We start from the raw sequence: 23,167 nt of genomic DNA, 5'->3' as shown, positions 1-23,167 counted from the left end.
ACTTTGATGTGATTACGAATATGCGATAGAGGTGGATATTGAAATATTTTTTTGGTTTGATTTGAGACGGATTTTGGTTCAGGAAATTTCATTATGAAATTTCAGTATGGTTTTAGCTTTTTGGGATCTAGAGTTTTTTAATATATAAATATTATCTTTTTCGTTTAATGTTGACAAATTAGGTTTTTTAAGGTAAAAAAAATTGGGAAATGATAATCAATCAACAGAGGCATTGACTTCTTTTTTTGTTATTATTATAAACAACATACAAAAATAATCTTAAAAATAATTAAAATAAAAATAAAATACAAAAACAATCCCGCGGCATAGCGCGGGTACTATCCTAGTGTATTAAAATCAGCGGAAAGCCTTATCAATATTTGTCTTCATCAAGGGGAGGGGCTGACTCTTCCGGGAGTGAGTAAGTACGCCAGTGTTTACCATTTAGTACCCGATTAAAGATGCAAGAGGGATTGGTTAGCATTCTCCAGTTGAGTTTTGCATCATCATCATCCTTCAAAAGTGAGTCTACTTTGTCGTCAATGCGATTTGGCCAGGCTTTTCCGGTTAGTATGTAACGTATTGCGAATTTCATTATGTCTAAAGGAAAAAAAGAAGACGATGTTGTAGAGCCAAATCACACCAGCCTAATGCCATCTTATTCCTTCGATTCTCGCAGTTTCCCAACTTGCGTAAACCGCAAGTATTGTTGGTTGTTGCCAACTACAAAAGGTCAAATTTGTGAATCATATTGAGGAGACTTTATAATGAAGAGAAGAAGAAGAAACACAAAAATGTTTTTTATGGTTACAGTTTGTGATAGGATGAAAAAGACAGGCAAGAAGAATCCAGGTCGCTCTACAAAAGACAAAGATGACAGCTTGGCTCATAATACTGACTTGTAAGAATAAAGCAGACATCATCTCATGTTCGTTGCCTCTCAAGTCACTCACATGGAACATTCTCTATGTAAAATTAAAACAAGAGTTTGTGTTATTACTTGTGTTATATATGGTGGATTTAATTAAAGAGAGGTTTGTTTATACATACTGGGAAGAAATCGGTTCTGTATGCAGCCCAAAAGAACACAACAGTCACTAAAGTCATGTAGCCTCCAAGAACAGTTGCGAAGAGCTCTTTGAGTTTCCAGCTATCTGGTGTAGGAGAAGGCATCTTGACTCTTGACTCTGTCCTTTGAGATTCTCATGATGGCTCCTGTTGAGATTGAGAATGTTTATTATTGTTTGTACGTCTTTTACAGCAAATAGAGCATGTTTATAAAGTGTGATAACTCAGCATCGTTTAATAATGCAATGGCCAAAACCATGAATGGTGAAAAGTCGAACTTCACTACAAGAAAATGTAGTAAAGATAGCATATGAAGATAGCGTTTATTTCATTTCTGCTATAGTTAACATAACGGCATATATTCGATAGCGTTTGGTTAATTTTTAAACGCTATATTATGTTTTTAGAAGTTACAGTTTTTAGAAGCGTATATTTAGATAGCAATACGAGGTTTAAAATGCTGTATATTAGTTTAGGCGGACCAAAAAAATTTCGTTTCCCGGCTAAGTAAAAAAATTTCGCCCAATATTTTCATTTTCCCTCTTATACTTTGTCGTTTTACCTTAGTCGACATATCAGTTTCTTTCCTTTGCTTCTCTCTCACAAGTTCACGAACTAGGGTTCTTCAATTTTTTCCATTGATTATCTCTCAAACTCTTAGATTCTTGTCAAAATCTCTCAGACACATTCCGTTGATTATCTCTCTCTGAAATCTCTTATCTCTCTCAGAAAATCGAAGGTACAAATTTCGATTGAATGTTGGGTAATCGATTTTGGGTTTCGAGATGTTCTAAATCGGTTTTCTTTTCGACAAATTTGTCAATTATATATTTAGGGTTTCTGTTTCGATTTTGGGTTTCGAGATGTTCTAATTCGGTTTTCTTTTTGACAAATTTGTCAATTATTTAGTGTTTCTGTTTCGATTTTGGGTTTCGAGATGTTCTAATTCGGTTTTCTTTTCGACAAATTTGTCAATTATTTAGGGTTTTTGTTTCGGTTTTGGGTTTCAAGATGTGTCTGTTTTGATTTCTGAAGGTTTCAATTTGTTTTGTGTGACTATAATCGACTATTCTTTACAAGAATTTTATGGTTTCAATTGGTTTAAGTTTTTAAGGTTTCAGTTCTTAAGGTTACAAGATTCTGACTATAATCGATTCTCCTTTTGCAGGTTCTCATTTCGCAGTTTCTTCTTTACAAAATCCTAGTTATCTATAGGTAATTGCACTTTTATATGTATCTCTTTTGTTTCACTGAGTTTGTCATATTCTATAGTATGTATCTCTGTTGGTTTAATTGAGTTTGAATCTGTCTGATATAAGAATCACTTGTCACAAATGTATGTAATCGTTTGACCATGGAGCTGTGTAACATGGACAAGTCTTGGGTTTGGCTTCCAAGGTATGGTTTTATATTGTTATTACTAATAATTTCTTAAGTTACAACTGAGTTTTTTATGACTGTTTATTGAACTTGAAAGTATTTTTTACCTTATAGGAATAGTCTCGAGTATGAGAAAGGAGCAACTGATTTTGTTTATGGGTCAGCAAGGAGAATGGGAGATCCTCCAAATATGTTTTGTCCATGTATTGACTGCCAGAATCTGTGCCATCAACCATTAGCCACGATAGTAGATCATCTGATTATTAGGGGTATGGACTTGATATACAAGAAGAGTAGATGTTGGAGTTATCACGGGGAGATAAGGGATTTAACAAGAGGTGATGATCCAATTTCAGAATTTGAAGCTTATGAGTTGTTTAGAGCTGCTTTCTTTGATGGTGATGACAATACACAGGCCCAGAATGAAAATGCAGATCAGAGTGACAATGCAGATCATCATGAAGAAGATTCAGAATTTATGAAAAAGTTGAAAGATTCTGAGACTCCACTCTACTCCAGCTGTTCTAAGTACACTAAAGTGTCTGCTATCATGGGGTTGTACCAGATTAAAGTTAAGAGTGGGATGTCAGAAAACTACTTCGATCAGCTTCTAAAGATAGTTCACGACATGCTACCTGGAGATAATGTCCTTCCAACATCAACAGATGCGATGAAGAAGTTCTTGAAGGTATTTGGTTTTGGATATGAGAACATTCACGCATGCAAGAACGATTGCATTCTTTACCGGAAGCAGTACAAGGATATGACAAGCTGCCCTAGATGTAGTGCTTCAAGATGGGAGATGGATAAGCAGACAAAAGAGGAAAAGAAAGGGATTCCAGCTAAAGTTCTTAAATATTTCTCAATAAAGGACAGATTCAGAAGGATGTATAGATCGAAAAGGATGACAGAGGATCTACGTTGGCATTTCAGTAATGCTTCAGAAGATGGAATGATGCGGCACCCGGTGGATTCGATAACTTGGGCTCAGGTTAATGCTAAATGGCCACAGTTTGCGTCTGACCCGATATTTCTTCGACTTGGTTTGTGTACTGATGGGATGAATCCTTTTTCGATTCAAAACACCAAGTATAGTACATGGCCAGTGTTTCTTGTGAAGTATAACATGTCACCTACATTGTGTATGAAGGCTGACAATATAATGTTGACTCTGTTGATACCTGGACCAACTGCACCGAGCAACAACATTGACGTGTATCTTCAACCGTTGATAGAAGATTTACAGGATTTGTGGAATGAAGGTGTGGATGTTTATGATGCCTTCTCAAAGGAAACTTTTAATCTGAGAGCTATTTTACTGTGGACATTCAGTGACTATCCTGCTTTGGGGACTTTGGCAGGATGTAAAGTTAGAGGTAAACAAGTGTGTAATGTTTGTGGTAAGGATACTCTTTTTAGGTGGCTTAAGTTTAGTAGAAAACATGTCTACTTGGGCAATAGGATAAGACTCAGAACTGGGCATCCTTACAGACGCAGACGGAGTTGGTTTGACAACACGGTAGAACAAAGGACTGCATGTAGAATTCAAACAGGGGCTGAGATATTTGAGCATTTGAAAGACTTTAAGAATGATTTTGGTCGAGCTTTAGATAAAAAAAGTAAAAGAAAGAGGTCTGATTTGTGTGAAGATGATGAAATTTCAGAAGAAGAATATGATGAAGACAGTTACCAATGGAGGTGGAAGAAGCGGTCTATTTTAGTCGATCTTGAATACTGGAAGGTTAGCATATTTTATATATAAAATTTAAATAAAACTATAGAATATGTTTAGTTCTTTGCCATTTTCTAACTTATATCTTCGTTTCCATGTATTAGGATATGCCTGTTCGCCACAACATTGATGTAATGCACGTTGAGAAAAACGTGTCTGATGCCATGTTGTCCCTTCTAATGCATAGTGCTAAATCTAAAGATGGTTTAAAGGCACGACAAGATTTGGAAGATATGGGTATTCGGGAAGCATTACATCCACAAGTACGTGGGAAGAGACAATACTTACCACCTGCTGTTTATTGGTTTTCCAAGACGGAAAAGAAGAAGTTCTGCAAGAGATTGTCTGAGTTCAGAGGACCAGATGGGTATTGTGCGAATATAGCAAACTGTGTTTCAGTTGATCCTCCTACAATTAGTGGCTTGAAGTCTCATGATCACCATGTGTTACTACAAAACTTGTTACCTGTGGCTTTGAGAGGACTGCTGCCAACTGGACCTAGGATTGCAGTGACTAGAATATGCAAATTCATCAATAGATTGTGTCAGCATGTGATTGATCCATAGCAGTTTATAACATTGGAGGCCAAGGTGTCAGTTACTTGATTGGTCTGTAGATGAAGATGTTGTTGTTGCTGAGGGAAAACTATGCTCTGTTGAACCAAGTTACAAGATTGGTCGTATGCCAATTGACCTTTGTATCAGATAAAAATGCATCTCTATGGAGGCCTACAACAACTGTCGACAAGCTTGGCCAGACTGTGGGAACCAAGATAGCATGGCCATTTGATAAGCTAATTGTGGACAATATGGACTCCTCAACTGGAAACAAGGGAGCTGATGCCTCGGTAAAGTTCTTATGATATAGTTTACATTGTTATGGTAATATATAAATGCTTATTGGTCAGGTGACACATGAATTATGTTTTTGCATGAATTTTTTCGGAAGATAGAGTCCAGCTTGTTGATTGGATTTTGGGTGGTGAAATAATTGCTGAGGCACATATGATTTCAAAAGACCCTAAACAGTTGGTGAATAAAATTCCTTTGGGTCCGAATGTTGCAATGGTGAATATTGTAAAAGTCATTAACAAAGAGGCTTCATTATGGAGACCACCAAGTGAAGACATTTCTGTGATGGGTGATGCACTGAGCGTGAACATAGCATGGCCACTTACTAAGCTGTCTAAGTGTAACATACAGATAATGGAGGATGCAGAATCTGAGAGTGAATCGGATTTTCGTAAAGAAGAATCCAACAGAGGTGGAGCATTTTTCAATGATGGAGGAGGAACAACAGGTTCTAAGGGAGCAAGAACATCAGGTTCTAAAGAAGTAGAACCAACTCAAGAATCATCACCTAAGGTAAAACTCTTTACATTAATCTGTCTTTTACATGATGTGTTGTATAGTTGTGTGATTGTGATTAATTTCTGCAATTTAATTTGTAGAGTGGTGCAAGTAACAGCTACAACAATAGCAACTTAGCTAAGAAGAAATGCTTCCTCATGAATTGCTTTGGATCAGGAGAAAGAGTTGCAGAAGGCCGAGTTATTTCAACCAATCCAAACGACACTGTCCACTGCCATCCATTGGGTCCAAATGTCAGCAAGGTTTGGGTTGACATCTGCTTGATTGGCGACGCACGAGTATGGAGACGAACATCAGAATTTGAGATTGTTGCTGATGCATTAGGTACTACTACTGTTTGGCCTAATAAGTACATTGTTTATATGTGAAGCTTTCTCTTATGTTGGATTGTGTTGGATTGTATTGGGTTGTAGAACTTGTTTGGCTTGGTGAACTTGTTGTATTTGTACTTGATGTAGCAATATATATGAACTTTTTCAATTAGATAATGTTTTGGTTTGATATATGACAAGATGTTTAACTATAAGCTAATATGGGAAACAAAAATCCAATTATTTAAAAATCTGGGGAACAATAACAATGATAGAAAACAAACGCTATATTAAAACTAATGGTGGCGTTTGTGAATTATATGAAACCATAAATAATAACGAAAACTATCTGCTATTATAAAGTTTACAACTGCAATAAAAGAAACGCTATCTAAAAAGTAAATAAAATAGTATAAGGAAAAAACGCTATGTAAAGTGCCGTATCTATTATAACGGGCGCATATATAGCGTTTACAATACCGCTATGATAACCTGTTATAGCGTTTTCCGGACGCTGTATATGTAACATTTTCTTGTAGTGCTTCCATATTAAAGCGATGAACATGAACCCAAACTGTAACAAAAAAGGCATAAAAAGAGACAATAAACAAAGAGATTATTTGATCATATTAAAGAAACCATACAAGATTTGATTAACTTACCACAACACGGATGGTTATTGAAACTACATAAATCTGTTTTAAAAAGGAACATTAGAACAAGTGAGATTGGTGGAAAAGACTGTGTAGCTTTAACTATTATGAAGAGCATGCATGCACACTTACTGTGTAGTTTTTCATTTGCTGCAAAGTAGCTCGACTATTTAGAACCACGTTGATGATAACACTTAGTCCAGGCTCAGTTAGAACGATATCAGAAGCAGCTAATGCAGCTTCAGTAGCACCCGCAACAGCGACACCAATATCCACTTTCTTCAAGGCAGGAACGTCATTCACTCCATCACCGATCATACCACAAACATCCCCCATCTCTTGCAGCTTCTTCACAATGTCGTATTTGTACTCTGAATAAAATTTGGTAAGTATAAGAAAATGTTATAAAGAGAGAGAGAGCAAGCATGTTTTGCATATAACAAGTAGAAAAAGTGAAGATATAAACCGTTAATCATCTTCACGTTGACACCGAGGTCTAGCGCTCTTATTATGGTTTCTGCACTATCATGTCTTGGCTGACAATGAGAATATATTCCGTATTCATTAAAATTTTATTATAGATACCTCTTTTGGATCAGCTATGAGAATCAAGATGAATACGGAATATATTCAAAAGAGGTATCTATAATAAAATTTTAATGATCCAAAAGAGGTATCTATAATAAAATTTTAATGAATACGGAATATATATAATAAAACGATACCAGAGTACATCGTTTGTAAACCTGCCACAAAGCAGTTCCGGATCATACCAAACTCTAAAACTTGATATCTGACGATCGCAACCGGTTTAATGGTGATTTCTTTGAATCCATTTCGGTATAAGATCATTAGGGTTTCTGAACCAAGGACATGGATGACCAAGGAAGGTTTCTATATTCACAACTGTGAGGTCTTCGATTCTGATTCCTTCGCGTGGAAGCGACTGAATGATTTCGAGTTATCAGAGTTTTTCCCGAGAGAAGCTATACCGGTATCAGCATACGGTTTCTTGCATTGGTTAACAAGGAAGAACAACGTGATCCGGTTCTGTATGCGAACCGAAACTTGGTCTATTTTCTCTGTTCCGGACGTACTATTATGCGATAGCAGTCTCATCTTGGTCAGCTACGAAGGAAAGCTAGGTGTTACTCAACATTCGAAATCAAGAAACGGAGCTGAGTTATGGGTTTTGGAGAACAATTTGAGAAAGTCTTGGGTTAAAGTGGAAGACGCTAAAATTACAGCATTGAAAGATGAATATGACCAACCCTTTTGGTTCCCAAGTAGCGACGTCGTATCAGTGGCGGCTAGTGATCGGCTCGGTCTCTACAACATGAATAGCAACAACTGTCGATATTTGATTAGGGATAATTTGTTCTCGTCCGGCCACCCACCCAGTTATCATCTTATACCTTTCTACTCAAACTACGAAAGAGCTTGTTTGGATAAAGATGAAGCTGAAAGAAAAGATACGAAAGGAGTGGGAAATGGAGAGAGTAAGCTTTAATATGGTCAAGAGAATAGTAAAAAAACGTAGAAGATGATTGTTAAGTAAGACCTTTTTTTTGTTGTAATCGGATAGATTATGTGACGGATGAGTTATAGTGATTAATAAAACCGTGATGGCTTAGTTATCACAAGAAACAATTTGAAAATAAATGGCTGATTTATTTCAATGTCACGACTGAGTTATAATATTTATAGGAAAACGAAAGGTCTCGTCTATTATTAGGTTAACTTATGGTGATCCGCCAAAATATCGCTTTACGGCTGAATTATAATATTTACGGGAAAACGAAAGGTCATGTAAATGTAACGGCTGAGTTATAGTGAGTAATGGCTGAGTTATCACAATAAACAATCAGCAAGTAAATGGATGATATATGACTCTACGGCTGAGTTTGATGTTTGCACGGTCTTTTAGAGTGATTCTCGGGACACAGCGAAAGTCCTGCCGCAATCTGATTGGTGGAAGAGGATCGCAGTTGCGTTCCAAGTTTTAGTATAAATAGGGGAAGGGTTGAAAATGTTCAGAGCATTCCTAACTCGAACGAAACTAGCAAAGATGCCAGTGACTACCCGATCTGCATGGTTGAAACGAGCCCGAGAACGGACAGCCGCTGGAGCTAGCGGTTTCTATCCGAATGAGTCGGATAATGCCCCCCTCAAGAGGAGACGGAGACGTCTCGATCCCGTGAACTCGTTCCGAGTTTCAACGTCGTCGAGCCATCCGGGGATCCTTTGCAAACGGAACTCCGGATGTACCGAGCTCGCCGCAAGAGACTAGGCGCGTATATCAAAGCACTTTGTCTTAAACTCGAGCAAGTCTATTGGCTCTGCCGATTAAAAGGGACTATCCGAGTCCTAGATGAGCTCATCGCCGAAGGTTTCTTTCTGGCGAAGTGGCGCATGACTCGTCTACTTGCTGAGCATGCCTCGTGCGAAGAACAGGTCTCCTGTATGGTGGTGCCCAACTTACCCGAAGGTGATTACGAACCTTTGGGAGAGTCTGACTTCCCGCGCATCACGGACGTTTGGGCCTACCGAGCTAGCGTGGAGAGGGTGAGGCGGTACGTCAACTTCTTGGAGTCAATGGACCATTTTTTCCGTGAAAGCCATGCCATAGAAGGTCCATGTGCCTTCCTGGAGGAGATGGTGTCCAAGGGCTCCGAAGTGCCGATGGAAAGGCTTGAAGCCTAAGGCGGGATCGTCAGATCTTGCGATCTCATCTGAGCAAGCTGGTGGTGGAAGAACTGTTGGAGTCCGATCTATCCGGTCCGGCTCCCATTCTGAGAATAAAGGACCGTCCAGAATGCTAGTGATGGGAATCAGTTTGTGCCGAGATCAGAAGACTCGTGATTAGCCTTCACATGGGAACTAGTTCGCTGATAGGACGCTTGTCGCTTTTTTTTTTTTTTTTTTTTTTTTTTTTCATTTTGGCGAATTGCCGAACTGAATATAATCAATTCGAGTTTAATTGAAATTTAATGGCAATTTAATGGCAATTCTTCAGCAAAGTCGATGTGAGATGTAAAGAGAGTCAGACATATGTGAGATGAAAGAGAGTCAGACATATTTACGGGAAAACGAAAGGTCATGTGACGGCTGAGTTATAGTGAGTTATGGCTGAGTTATCACAAGAAACATTTACGGCTGATAAATATGACTTTACGGCTGGGTTATAATATTTACGGGGAAAACGAAAGGTCACTTGACGGCTGAGTTATTGTGAGTTATGGCTGAAATATATGACTTGACGGCTGAGTTATATAACTTACGGGAAAACGGTTATAGTGATTCATGTCACGACTGAGTTATAGTGATTTATAAATCCGTAATGGCTGAGATATCATAATATCGATTATATTATATTAATATTAAACATTACAAAAAGAAGTTAAGTTCAAAGTTCATAAAGAAGATGAGACGACAGTACAATGGAAGATGGTTTTTAAAACCGATTAAGAGGAGGAGGAACCAGGAACTTTTAGTTTCTCCCAATCAAGAGGAAGAGGAACCAAACACTGTTCGACATCAGCCTCCGCAATCTCTCTCATAACCTCTAACCTCTTATGCTCTGTCTCTAAGTCGACAAGTTCTCCACCCAAGATTTGATTCAGTTGGGATACTTGAGCGTCGATAAGTTCCACTTGATGCTCGAGGGCAGTCTTCTCTTCCTTCTTCTTCATATGATCATTCATCATATGCAGAACTGCTTTGTAGCGATCAGCTGTCTCCGCCTCGGCCTCGACTCTCGTCTGAGTAAAAGCTTTGGACACGGCCAATAGTGCTTCCTCTTCCCACTCGAAATCTACAATTCTTTGACGTTTACTGGAACTTTCTCCAGCCACTGGATTGTCTTCGTCTACGCACTCTGCCTTGCGTTTTTCACGTCAGCTCGAACCCTCTCCGTCCATAGCTCGGCTATGAAAATAAAAACAACCGTCACCAACTGATAGGTGCAATGATCGGAAAATATGCAATAGATTGAGAGGGAATGGAGAGGAGACTTACATGTGCAACGATCGAAGGAAATGCAATATAATGATAGATGAGATTTGAAGGTGAACTGTTCGACGAAGATGCAATATCTATAGGTGCAATGAGTGGAGAAGAAGAAACCGAAACGATACAATGAATTATATGAATATAAAGAGAAAACAATAGGAAAACGAAAGGTCGCGTCTATTATTAGGGTAACTTATGGTTTTCCGCCAAAATATTGCTTACTGGCTGAGTTATAGTTTTACGGGAAAACGAAAGGTCTCGTCGATTCATGTCATGGCTGATTTATATTAAGTAATGGCTGAGTTATCACTAGGAATAATCTGGAAGTAGATGGCTGATATATATGACTTCACGGCTGAGTTATAAAATTTACGGGAAAATGAAAGGATTAACTTATGGTTTCCCGCCAAAATATTGCTTAACAATAAAATTATTAGTCTATTTATTACCTCTCAACTACAAATAGAACCAAGTGACTGAGTTATAATATTCCCGTTTCTTTAGTCTATTACCTCTCAACTACAAACTAGAATAAAATTATTTTTTACGACACTATGTCCGCTCGAGCACCCAAGATGCCGGATCTCCCCGACGATGTTTTCATAAAAATCGTTTCCCTTGCTGCAGAAGATCGATGGTGGTCACTTGGTTCTATTCTAAGGGCTGGTCGTAGGGGAAAAAATGCAGTATACAGTAAAGAAGTTCTAAAGACAGCTGCTATCTATTGCCTTTGTACTGATCCATCAGAAATCAACAAATCAAATGCCCCTGATGGTGGCCTCCAAATTGAATGGCGGTACTGGACTTTCTTCGTCAGATGCTTTGACGCCGGCAACCCCATTGCCATTTACTACGAAGGGCTAAGGGTTGTGGCTGAGGATAGAGATATCCAGCGTGGGACTGATTTTCTCAGTCATATTGTACCGGCCGATGCTGATGCCACCTTAGCATGTGGGATACTAAGTATTTGTCAAGGGAATGAGGTTATGGCCGTCCATTACCTCCAGCTGTTTGATGCACATCATTATCCTCTGATGTCTTCGGGTGCCATGGTAACCGGTGATGATTTTCTGTTTGAGTTATCTCGTTATAAGACGGCCCGGAAAAACTCATACGCAGCCTCCCATCGCTATCCTAACAGCCCGTTACTCCCTTCACCCGCTTGTGCTGTGATGTGTTGTTTGGATTATGGTTTCCATTCTCTCCGCTATGGAGACTATGAAATCATGTGCAAAAACTGTTACCTTTTGTGGTTGTCCCTCAAAGTCTCTGAGATCCTTTAGGGTTTCCAGCAGTGATTTCCAGTTTTACCTTGATATGTTCTATGTATCCACCTTTTATTCTTCCACATTTTAGTATCTACTCTCACTTTGAGGCTGAATTATAATAAAGTAACGGCTGAGTTATAGTTTTACGGGAAAACGAAAGGTCACGTCGATTCATGTGACGGCTGAGTTATAAAAAAAAAGGTCGCGTTTATTAGGTTAACTTACGGTTTCCCGCCAAAATATTGCTTAACAGCTGAGTTATAGTTTTACGGGAAAACGAAAGGTCTCGTTGATGGCTGAGTTATAGTAAGTAAAAGCTGAGTTATCACACGAAACAATCTGAAAGTAGATAGCTGATATATATGACTTGACGGCTGAGTTATCAACAATCTGAGAGCAAACGACTGGTTTATACGACTTGACGGTGAGTTATTACACAAAATAAAACAAATCTCCCTAACTACATCCGACAAGTTTTCACATTGTGCCCAACTTGCTTACATCGCGAACATGCTGGTTGCTTCCTAGGACGTTTATTTCCAATGGCAACTTCCAAAGATGATTTAATCCTACGCTTCTTGGGCCTTCCTGGCTGGTTCACAACAATCGGAGGCAAGCACTTTTGATTATCACAGCTTCAGGAGCAGGGAATGATTCATCTGGAGGCATGATTGAACCAGCCCATCCGTTAACCAAATCGACACTCCTAAATTTCGGATCGCACATGGATATACGAGACACATCCATATGCTCTGCAGCTGCGATTGCATGGATGCATGGTATTTTCTCGTGGTCGAAACAATGGCATGTGCATTTTTTTAGTTCCAAATTTACAACATGCAAAGATGATCCATATCTCACTTTCACACATACAGCATCAATCGTTAGTACCTCCATAAGTCTTGCTGCGGTGACACGGTCCTAGTAGGGAGTAGAACAAAAAAAAAAAAAACGTTTTAGGCTAAATTATGAAAACAATGACGGCTGAGTTATGAAAACAATTATGGTTGATTTATGGAAACTATAATGGTATTGGCTGATATATGGAAACAGTTACGGCTGATATATGAAAGCTGTTGTGGCTGAGTTATGTAAACTTACCTGTAACAGTTTTTCAACACCTCGAGTGAGCGCTGTTAGCTGCGATTTCGCATCCTCTCTCCGTTAAGAAAACGATCTGGTCATCATATTCCGTATCGATTCTAGCAGTCGAACTATGGGAAGACTTCTAGCATTTGACAGTGCATGGTTCTTTGAATCTGCAATATTCGTTGTCATTAGTACCTTTCACCCGTGAAATGAACACGCGCCCACATTCGGACACCAGATCGTTGGAGGTATCCATGTAGTTCGGGATGACGTGCTTCAATCTCATTGAAAGCCTCATTAAAATCAGACAGCCTAAATCACCTTGCCGCTTTTTTCACCAGAGGGAACAAATGTTTTCCTTTGAACTTCACCAAAATGTTCTTATACAAATGGTAAGTGCAAATTCCACGCGAAGCCAACGGATACACTTGACCAATCGCTTTCCCTATTGACTTATGTTTGTTGGAGATTATCACAAGATCCTTTTCGTCAGGAATGACAACTTTGATTTGTGTAAAAAACCAACGCCAAGACTCATCATTTTCAGTGTCAACAACAGCTAAAGCTAATGGGAAAATTTGAAAGTTACCATCCTGAGCTAGGGCTGTTAGAAGCGTCCCTTTGTAACTACCATGGAGAAACGTTCCGTCGACGACAACAACTTTGCGCATGAAAGCAAACCCAGCAATACTCGCACCAAAAGCAATAAAAACATATTTGAATCTGTCTTCATCAACTATTTGAAGACGCGTGACTGTACGGATTTTCCCTTCTTAACTTGTATATGTAAGAAGGCAACTCGCTAAAACTATCCTTAGGAGTTCCCTGATCGATCAGCCTTGCATTCAGCAGCGTTCGATATGCCTTCCAATAACCCATATGTTGACACCAAACAAATTAATAAATCAGCCATAAAATATAGATACCTCAGCCGATACATTCGAATAAGTCAGCCGTAAATAATCAATAAATCAGCTGTAACATGTAAATAACTCAGCCTATACATACATATAAGTCAACCATTATTATCAATAAGTCAGTCGAAACATAGTTATTACCTTTAAACTAAATTGCTTATTGAAAATGACTCCGACACTTTTTGGTTTAACATCCGGACCAAGATCACCAAGATAGTCCCTGTATAGACCTGCCAATACATCAGCTGTTGATTGGCGAGATCTAATAGAACGTTCCGTCATAGAACATGTGTGTTCCGAATTGTATAGAAGAACATGAAAATCCGGGTCATCCCCTTGTATAGATGCACAAACTCTCCCAAGACATCCTTCAACCCAGCACCTAAAAACCACCTGTCTCGGATTTGATACTGGTACATTAAAATCAAATCCATCCCTAACCGAAATAAGTTTCACGTGATTCCTGAACTCCTTTTTGCTCCTGTATCTTTGTCCTACAACAATTTTTAGCGTTGACACCTCCAACCTAATAGCCTCCGGATTCATCTTCGATCCGGCAAAGTTATAATCTTTATGAGCTTTCTTCTGAGGAGGCGGAGTAGGTGGGTCTTCCTCTTCTTTACTTTGAGGCTCGCCCAATACAGAAAATTGCTCGTCATTAGATGACTCACCATCGGAGTCGTCGAAAAAATCAAATCGGCTTGAAAATTCATCGTCTTCTTCTTCGTCAGATGCTACTTCGACAGCTTCTTCTTCTTCTTGGTTTTCTTTGTCAACGATCTTACCATAATCAAAACAAGTGCCTTCAAATCCCCCACCGTATACTTCGTATGTAGATTCTAATTTTGATTCACTGCTTGGCCGAATCATCCTTCCTCTAGCTCCACTAGTTTCTATCGACTCTTTCGCCAAAAGCTCTATGCAGAGACATAGCTGATCGGTTTTCCATAGCCCCAAAAAACATTGCAACTGTCGATCATTGGAGACAAAAACTGGTGGAGTATCATGCGCCATTAGTTTCAGTGCCTTGTTCGAGAACATGTAGCTCAACTTTAGCTCATGGCTAAACGCGTCCAATCCGTAGTCTTCAAGAACAAGCTCCACAAGCTTGTCGTGTGTTGTGCCACCATCGATCTGCACAGCTATACACCCTCTATCGTCGGTGTTAAATACATATCTCTGTTTCTTTACCCAATTACCGGACACAACTAGTACCAGAACTGGATCCATGAAAGATAAATGAAGAACAAGGTGAAGACGAAGTAGAAGAACAATGTAAAGAAGAAAAGTGAAGAAAAAGTATAAGAACAAGGTGAAGAAGAAGGTAATTAGTTCACTTATTTACCAGTTGAAGAACAAGAGTCGAACGACGTTTCGTATTTCCGGAGGAAAAAAAAAAGATGACATGGAATGCTGACATGGATGCTGCGTCCGACGTGGCAACTCAGCCATCAAACAATTAATAACTCAGTCTACATAAAACTCAGCCATCAAACAGATTATAACTCAGCTACAACATGAAAAACATTACAGTAATTAAAAAGCAAAAAAAATTGCTGCCAAATTCAGCCGCTTCATCAACTGAAAATATGTAACTCAACCGTATCGTTTAATAAGTCAGCCGTAACTGAATAACATTCTAGTAATTAATCTTTTGCTACTAAGTCAGCCGTCGAATGGTTGAGTTGTACGATAAGTCAGCCTATCACAGCTAAGTTGTACGATAAGTCAGCCTATCACGGCTGAGTTGTACGATAAGTCAGCCTATCACGGCTGAGTTGTACGATAACTCAGCTAGTCGGAAAATGGTAACTCAGCCGTGTTGTAGTGATAACTCAGCCGTGTCGTAGTTATAACTCAGCCAAAATTTTAACAACTCAATCATCAAGTGAAAACTCAGCCGTAAGGACGGCTGAGTTAGAGCGTAACTCAGCCAGATTTTGATAAGTCAGTCGTAACTCTTGTTTGAGTTATGCTCTAACTCAGCCAGATTTTGATAAGTCAGCCGTAACGCTTGGCTGAGTTATGCTCTATCTCAGCTGTCCGCTCTTACTCAAATGTTTTTTGCCATAACTCAGCCGCAACATACCTTTGTAACGCGTTATGGCTGAGTTATTGTTACATGTCAGCGTTTTTGACGTGGCGTCTGACGTGGCAATGACATTTTTGTAATTATGTTTTTTCTGGTAACATAAAACAAGGGCACGCTGAGTATTTTAAAAATATCCGAAATATTCTAGTAATAAAATCTTTATTTGTAGATTCTGGTAATATTACCTAATTTGGATAGCATTTGAGTAAATCACCATAATTTAGTGGGGTCTCTAGCAGAAAAGAAAAATAAAAAAGAACTAAAACCTTTTTTAGTAAAACAAAGTTTGAAACAACTGGGTCTTTTTGGATTTTTTTGGGCTAATTCACTTTTTTGTTAGCCAGATTTTGTCTTTTTAGAAGCCTTTTTGCGTGCTTATGAACTGCAATTCTCTGTTTTTGTTCATGATCTGTTTCTTTGATATAATAAAATTTCAGACGGCAAATATAATTTTTTTTTTTTTTGGAAATTATATTTGAACTTTGGTTTAGTTGAAGAGGGAGACAATGTGGTTTTGCATTGCTCTCTCAATAAGCAAGTAAACATTTAAAATAGGGTGGTTTGATCAGAACCGGACTAATTAATATTGGACCATATCGTTATAAAAACATGTAACCTATCAAATCTACAAGGAATCGATCGTGTTATATGACATAATTATTAGCATATTATCCCTCTATATTACTGTGGAATAATCATATCACGATACATACGTACTTCTTCCACATAATCACTAAAAGTTTTGAGTCTTTAACTCTCCGGTAGCCTTTGTCTCCTCCGTCTGTCCACGTGCACATCACGTGGCAGGACGATCCCGTGCTTGGCTCTCCTACGCTGCTTCTGCTTGCTATCTTTATGTACTCGGTGAAGTTGGTTGTAGTAGTGAGACTCGTTGTGGTGGTCACGTCCAAGCATCATCTTCTGCAAACTGTCGTCGTTTTCGCCACGATGGTGTTTGTGTCTCTGTTGTGTCCTACGATGGTGATTATGGGGTTTGACACCATGCCGATGGTTGTGATGGAGATGGTGATGATGGCGGTTCAAGGCGTTTTCTCTGGTGGGTAATAGTCTACGATGATGGTCTAAGTCGAAATGATCTTCCCACCAGTCGTAGAATGGATCAAAGAGTCCCTTTTGGTGCAAGAGCCAGAGAAGTACACAAGCTGTTTAAACAAAACCCGTTAATTCGAGATATTGTGTTAGTGATTTGAGGTTGTGGTCACGGTTGAAAACGCTTACTGGTTGGAAAAAGAGCGAGGAGAAGGCCGAACATAACCATCCAGCTCAAGCAAACGTATTGTATGTGGCAGCTGAAGTCGAAGAAACTTGAACATTTGTTTCTGCACATATTGATTGATTGGTTCAATATTTCATTATTATCAAATATGTTAAAGTTAGGAGAAGCGTGTAACCTGCAAGTGTCCCCCGTGATGAAATCGATTAAACCATTGATGACTTTAGTCCACAGTATTCTAATCGATTCAAAGAAACCTTTAGGATAAGTCTCTGGAATTTGAAATGGATTAGTAACCTGCATGTTAAAGATACTGGTCAGTTAATGAATGTTAGATATCAAACATTAATCAAGAATCATTTAAAATTTCATAGTAGAGTAACCTGAGTTCCATTGTCGAGTACGGTGGCCGTTGTGCTGAACTGACACTCGGCTCTGTCTACTTCGCTGAACTGAGAATCCTTGAGTATAGCTATACAAAAAGTAAAAATGATCATTGTTGATGCAAAGAAGGAAGCAGGGAGTTTGTAAGATAAGAAGAATCACCTGTGCATATATATTTTGCAGCCTGATCTTTAGTGGGATACAACTTAAAAGACCGAGTTGTAACTGCTTTTGGTTTTATAATAAAGAATTGCTCCTGAAAACAACAACATCAGTTTGTAACATTCCTTTAACAATGCTTTCTTCTTAGAAGAACTAAGACTTAGTTACCTCAACGAAAGCCACGCCTTTGGAGCAATCGAACTGCGTAAAAGGAAACAAGATGCAATTAATATATCAAAGAAACTTTCTCGCTATCAAACTAATACAGATAAGGTTTAATTTTAAATAATACCGTTAAGCTATAAGATGCTTCTACTTCACCAATATTCTTAATTGTGACTGCTGCAACTCCGAATTGAGTAAGTGCCTCAAATGTCGGTATAACAATGTTTATGATCTTACCAGGGCTCCTACAACCACAGAAAACGTTACTTTACTTTAGTTAGTAATCAGCATTCCAGAAAGTACTTTTTAAGTCTTTTTTACCTCTGGAAAACGTATTCAATATCATCAGCTCTTAGCTCTATCATAAGATTTGTGTTGATTGTTTCTGTGACTCCGATGGAGAACGAGTGAGGTCCTGCATTCTGTATCATGTGAAGGAAAAAGTCAATAAAGCCAATAACAAAACTTATGTTTCTACTGATTAAAGTTGGCACATAACTGGATGTTGATTGATCCTCTCAAATCTTCCTTCTAATCCATAATAAGAAAGTTGGTGTCGATTGATCCGGTTCATATCTGCCTGAAAAATAGAATTTGTTACCCGGTGAAGTGAAACAATGATGCAGTAAGGTGTTAGAAAGCTATAACATGTATACTAACCTCATGAAAGTTCCATAATTGATTATGCAAGCAACTCCAATATGGTGAAGAGCAGAAATTTGGTTGGCTGTTAAAAGCTTCATAGCTAACACCAATTTTATTACATTCTAAGCCATCTAATGTAAACCTCACTCTTTCAAGAAGCATCCACATTGAGTGATTGGCGCCTAAGTTCCCTGGTTGTCCTGCTATAGCCGTCTTTTTTGAACCGGAAGGATTTATTTTAGCATTATTACAAAGCGGTGCAAGTTAAAAGAGACTTTAAAATGGATTAAGCAGTAGCTAGTTACCTCTCTTGGGATAACAAGATAGAAGTCTTCGAAAGAAGGAATACTTGTGTAACCAGCAAAGTCTCCAATGAGATTAACCTTGAGGAAATTATCATTTGCAGTAGCTGTTCTGTTTTCAGGACCAATGATCACTTCCTGAGATTATAAAAAAAAAAAAAAAATCAATCATAAGGTTGACTAACTTGGGAACCAAAACCAGCTTTAAAAAACCGAAGACATACTGAAACTCTAGTTCCTGTCTTCAACTCAACTCGCACGCTAAATCCTAGTGACCGCTGTCCAATACCGAAAACATGAAACCTACAGGATAGAAACAAAGCGGCCAAACTCAACAAGGGTAAGTGCACAAAACCATGAAGATAAGACCATACAATTGAAGGATTCATACCAGTCACCTGGAAAACGAAGGCAATGCGCGGTATTTGCCTTCCCTTTTATCATCTTATCAACTAGTCAAAGTCAGTTTGAAGAAATGAGTCTCCAACAAGCGATACAAGAGGAGTGAATGTTAAATGAAACCAAAGAAAAACACATACAAATATCTCCACAAGACGAAGGCATTCTTCGCTGCGGTCCACATGGACAACATGTTGGCTGAGTCTGCTCCAAAACGTTACCCTTCTCATCCCGTAACCTGAATGATCGTCACATGAAATCAGTGAAAGTTACTCATCAAACTCAGGTGATCAATGTTAGTATATAGAGAAAAGTTTTCAGATTATGTATAGTTACACACTTATCAACGCAAAGCGTTATCCTTACCTCTCACATATTTGTACAATATCTGGTCCAGCATCAGGCTCACACTTACGAGTCGTGACGTGATACTCTTGAGGTTTGTAAGGTACATCCTAAAATGTTTTATAAAAGGTCAAACTCACACTAACCTAACAACAATAGACCAAATTCATGATGATCAAACTCTTAAACACAAATTCAAAGATACCCTAATGTAAGTAAGATCGTAGAGAGCATATGCTGCAGATTTGTTGACTGTAATAACCGGTGGAATCCGTACGGTTTGCATATTACTACTGGAGTTATCTTCAACCTCCACTATCTCCGCTACAATCGAAGCCTCTCCTCCACTCTTTATATAAAACCAACCAAAAAAAAATCAAAACTGATGAAACACAAAATCGCATGCATAATACAGAAGAACAAAACAGATAAAAAAAAGACTTACGGATCCACTAGGAACAGCGAGGTTCAAGACAATCTTAGTTGAACAATTGAGATTGCCAGAATCTGATGTTTTCTCACACTTCTCTAGCTTTGATTTCGACAATATCTGGATCCCTTCGACTTCGTTTAACATTCCGATGATGATGATTACGCTGATCACACAAGCCATCACCATCGGGTTAACCATTTTCTTTATCAGAAGTTACTCTCTCTCCCTCTCTCTCTCGCTCACTCGGAGACGCGAATTGTGTTTCTTTTGAAGAAACTGCTTCGTCTTTGTTTTTTCTTCCAACGGTTGCTTTGGTTTTCTAATTTCAATCCACTAGATTTAAACCGGAAATTACAAGTGTACCAAGCTAAACAGGGAAGTACAAGTGAAACCGAACTTAACCAAAGCAATAACCATTTTTTTGTTTTTTTTTTACTACTTTTTTTTTTTTATAAGTTGGAATATACATTAGTACGTTTTTCAAATTTAATTGGAAAACAAGTACACTAACTATTCACAATTAGCAAAGTACTCTATAGGATCCACTTGTGAAATAGCAAAGTTGTGAGATATAAGACTATCTCTAATGGTTGGATCTAATTTATGGAATCCAACTATATTTATATTTGAAAAAGTGCAAATCTCAAAAGTTAGAAACTTATGAATGTTTATTAGTTTTGACAGTCCAATGGTAGATCCAAATTATGGGGTCTAAAAATTTAATTTTTAAAAAGTTATATATAAGTAAAAGTCACAATACTTGACACACACTCTAAACAAAAGTTAGCATAGATATGAACTTGAAGCATAGAAGCTGTGAAGAACATCTGATTCAAATAATTAACAACAAAGATCATCATAACCTCAAACGGAAAGGATACAAGCAATCAAACTCCAACAAAGCACCTTCACTAGTTAGACTGAAGCACCAATTGTTGAAAACTGACAAAACAAAGAGAAAACCTGATAGTAGGTTTTTACACCCACTTTAAGAGGTATATACCCCAATGTATCAATTGCTTATGCAGTTGTAGTACAAAAGATTATCAATCCAAATGATTGTTTGCTAGCAGGCAAGATGCAAGTCAAGCCAAGCTATAATGAGGATTTTGTCTAACAACTTAAGCTAAACATAAATAAGAAAATAAAAATAAAAAGCTACACGAACAGGGTACACGATGTAAGCAATCGTGCACCAGATCGAGTAATAAGCAAATAAAAGCAAAATCAAGAATAACTCGAGAAACCACATGATGGAAGCAAACAACTACATGGTCGGGTTGGTGGTCGGATTGATATAAAAACTGTAAACAAACAAGATACTAAAGCTTCTAAGGATGGGATAATTGGTTCATAAGTATTCCTAATAAACCTAGAATGTTTTACAAGCCTCAAGCAAACCATTTTCTAGACAATGAATATTTAAACCTTGCTAATCCACTCTTGTGGTAGAAACAATCAAACTTAATCACTCCCTTAACAACTCTCGTTCGAGAAACATAATCAAACATGCAATAAAATCCAATTCATTATTGTCAATAAACTCCTTACACATCTAATATCTTAGGCTAAGTGAATAAATCTCTAACATTAGCTAATTCAAACATTTCATCAATCACCTCTCCGTGTGGAAATGTCTAAATTCTAATCCTAACCTCTCAGTTCGAAACTAGCAATAAGATCACTAATCCCGAAGGGATTAAGAACTCTTACTAGCCTATCCCATCCTAAGAAACTTTAGTTCAATACTCAGATCTCATTGCAATCAACATAAACACATAAACAATAAGAATTGTATAATAGAAAATTTTGGGAATGAAAGTAATCGATGTATTAAAAGAAAACAAAATGTGATATGAATTCAAAAATAGAAGAAATACAAAATGGAATTAAAGAAATCCTAACAAGCTTAGAAAAAATGTAAAAATCGGTCTCTGGTCGTGTGTATCGCTCTCGCTCACTCTCCCGATCTGTCTGCTTTTGAAAATAAGAGAGGGTTTATTTATGGAAACCACTTAACATAGTCGCACCAACTGTTATCTGATGCATCTACACAAGGCTAGGGTCGAGTTCCTCTTCAGGTTGGGCTTCAGGTGGTTCCTCTTGTGCTCAGCTTCACTAGTTCGGGTTGAAGCATCGGGCTGTTCTTCTGCACGATCACACCTTCGGGTTAGGGCTCGGGTTACTTCTCTTCTACTCATTTCCTCCTTCATTCCTTCTTGGAAATAACTGAACTTGTCCATCCTCATTTTTACCCGTTTTAAGTTACAAAGCACATGCTTTCATCCAAAATGCAACACCCTAAACAACCTAAATCCAAATATCTAAGGTTAGGGACCTAAAAACACTAAGGTTAAACTCTAAACAATACAAAACATGACTAAAAAGATGCCTAAAAAAGTGTAAAATAGGGAAGATCAAAACCTTAGAAATTTAGCAGTCAAAAAGAAAAAGAATAACCACGAGGCTAATCTCATATTTAACATAACACAACACATTACATTGATAAAATAACTTAACTGAAACATTGATCAAACAACACAATACAAACACTGGTCAAACAACACAAACACAATCATTGATCATAGTTTTACTTCACACGTAACAGTCATTAAGTTTGACAACCATTTGCGTTTTCAGTTTCAAATGGTTAGAAAAGAGTAAGCAAAGTCTCTAAACTGACTGAGCATTAATCAGCAAAGTAAGTGTAACGCCCCGGCCGTCACCTCTTAGTGCGTCCTATGTCCAATCCCAGTCCATAGGCTCACATTCCTTAATGGGCCTCACGTCCTCTCACTAGACTCGTGAGCCCATCTATATCCGACGGCTGGTTTGCTACGTCAGGGAGGCTTTAAAGACTTGTTACCATCCCTATAAATCACCACATGATATTTTCCTGTGTTTTGTCCTCACTCGCACAGTTCAGACAGCCACTTTCCCGAAGGTCACCCATCCTGAGACTACTCCAGCATAAGAACTCTTAACTGTGGAGTGCTCTGAAGACCTTTGACCAAAAAGATAAGTGCACTTTGGTGACATAGGTGGCCAAATCAATTTTTTTAAACCTCTCCGCAAATCAAGGTGTCACAATTCACACCTACTAATAGATTGCAACGTCCTCGTTGCGCACCAAGACCGTCACCCCTACGGTGTGAGCCCACTCGACTCCACACTCGTCTAGGTTCGGTTCTGATACCAAACTGAAAC

The 23,167-nt window shown here is 38.3% G+C and overlaps 1 protein-coding gene and 3 pseudogenes across 1 annotated transcript; 2 read left to right on the top strand and 2 right to left on the bottom strand.

The window, feature by feature from the left end:
* Positions 1–373: 373 nt before the first annotated feature.
* Positions 374–7,080, bottom strand: LOC104709667 (ATPase 3, plasma membrane-type-like; annotated as a pseudogene).
* LOC147940275 (uncharacterized) lies at positions 2,438–4,564 on the top strand (annotated as a pseudogene).
* Positions 7,081–7,235: 155 nt separating the features above from the next.
* LOC147940274 (F-box protein At5g49610-like) lies at positions 7,236–8,024 on the top strand (annotated as a pseudogene).
* Positions 8,025–16,451: 8,427 nt separating this feature from the next.
* Positions 16,452–20,201, bottom strand: LOC104707469 (protein HAPLESS 2). The gene is made up of 17 exons (XM_010423825.2): positions 19,973–20,201; positions 19,733–19,876; positions 19,549–19,637; positions 19,323–19,420; positions 19,175–19,235; positions 19,008–19,086; positions 18,787–18,921; positions 18,497–18,694; positions 18,336–18,416; positions 18,158–18,258; positions 17,964–18,081; positions 17,840–17,872; positions 17,672–17,765; positions 17,509–17,597; positions 17,304–17,422; positions 17,131–17,231; positions 16,452–17,054 (listed from the first exon to the last, which is right to left on the bottom strand). Exons 1-17 carry the CDS (start codon positions 20,156–20,158, stop codon positions 16,642–16,644), a joined length of 2,139 nt encoding a protein of 712 aa, XP_010422127.2. The 5' UTR covers positions 20,159–20,201; the 3' UTR covers positions 16,452–16,641.
* Positions 20,202–23,167: the final 2,966 nt, after the last annotated feature.

Source organism: Camelina sativa, chromosome 8 (genome assembly GCF_030686135.1).
Source record: "Camelina sativa cultivar CO46 ecotype springtype chromosome 8, ASM3068613v1".
Taxonomy (NCBI): Eukaryota; Viridiplantae; Streptophyta; class Magnoliopsida; order Brassicales; family Brassicaceae; genus Camelina; species Camelina sativa.
This window is presented reverse-complemented; position numbering and strand designations above follow the sequence as displayed.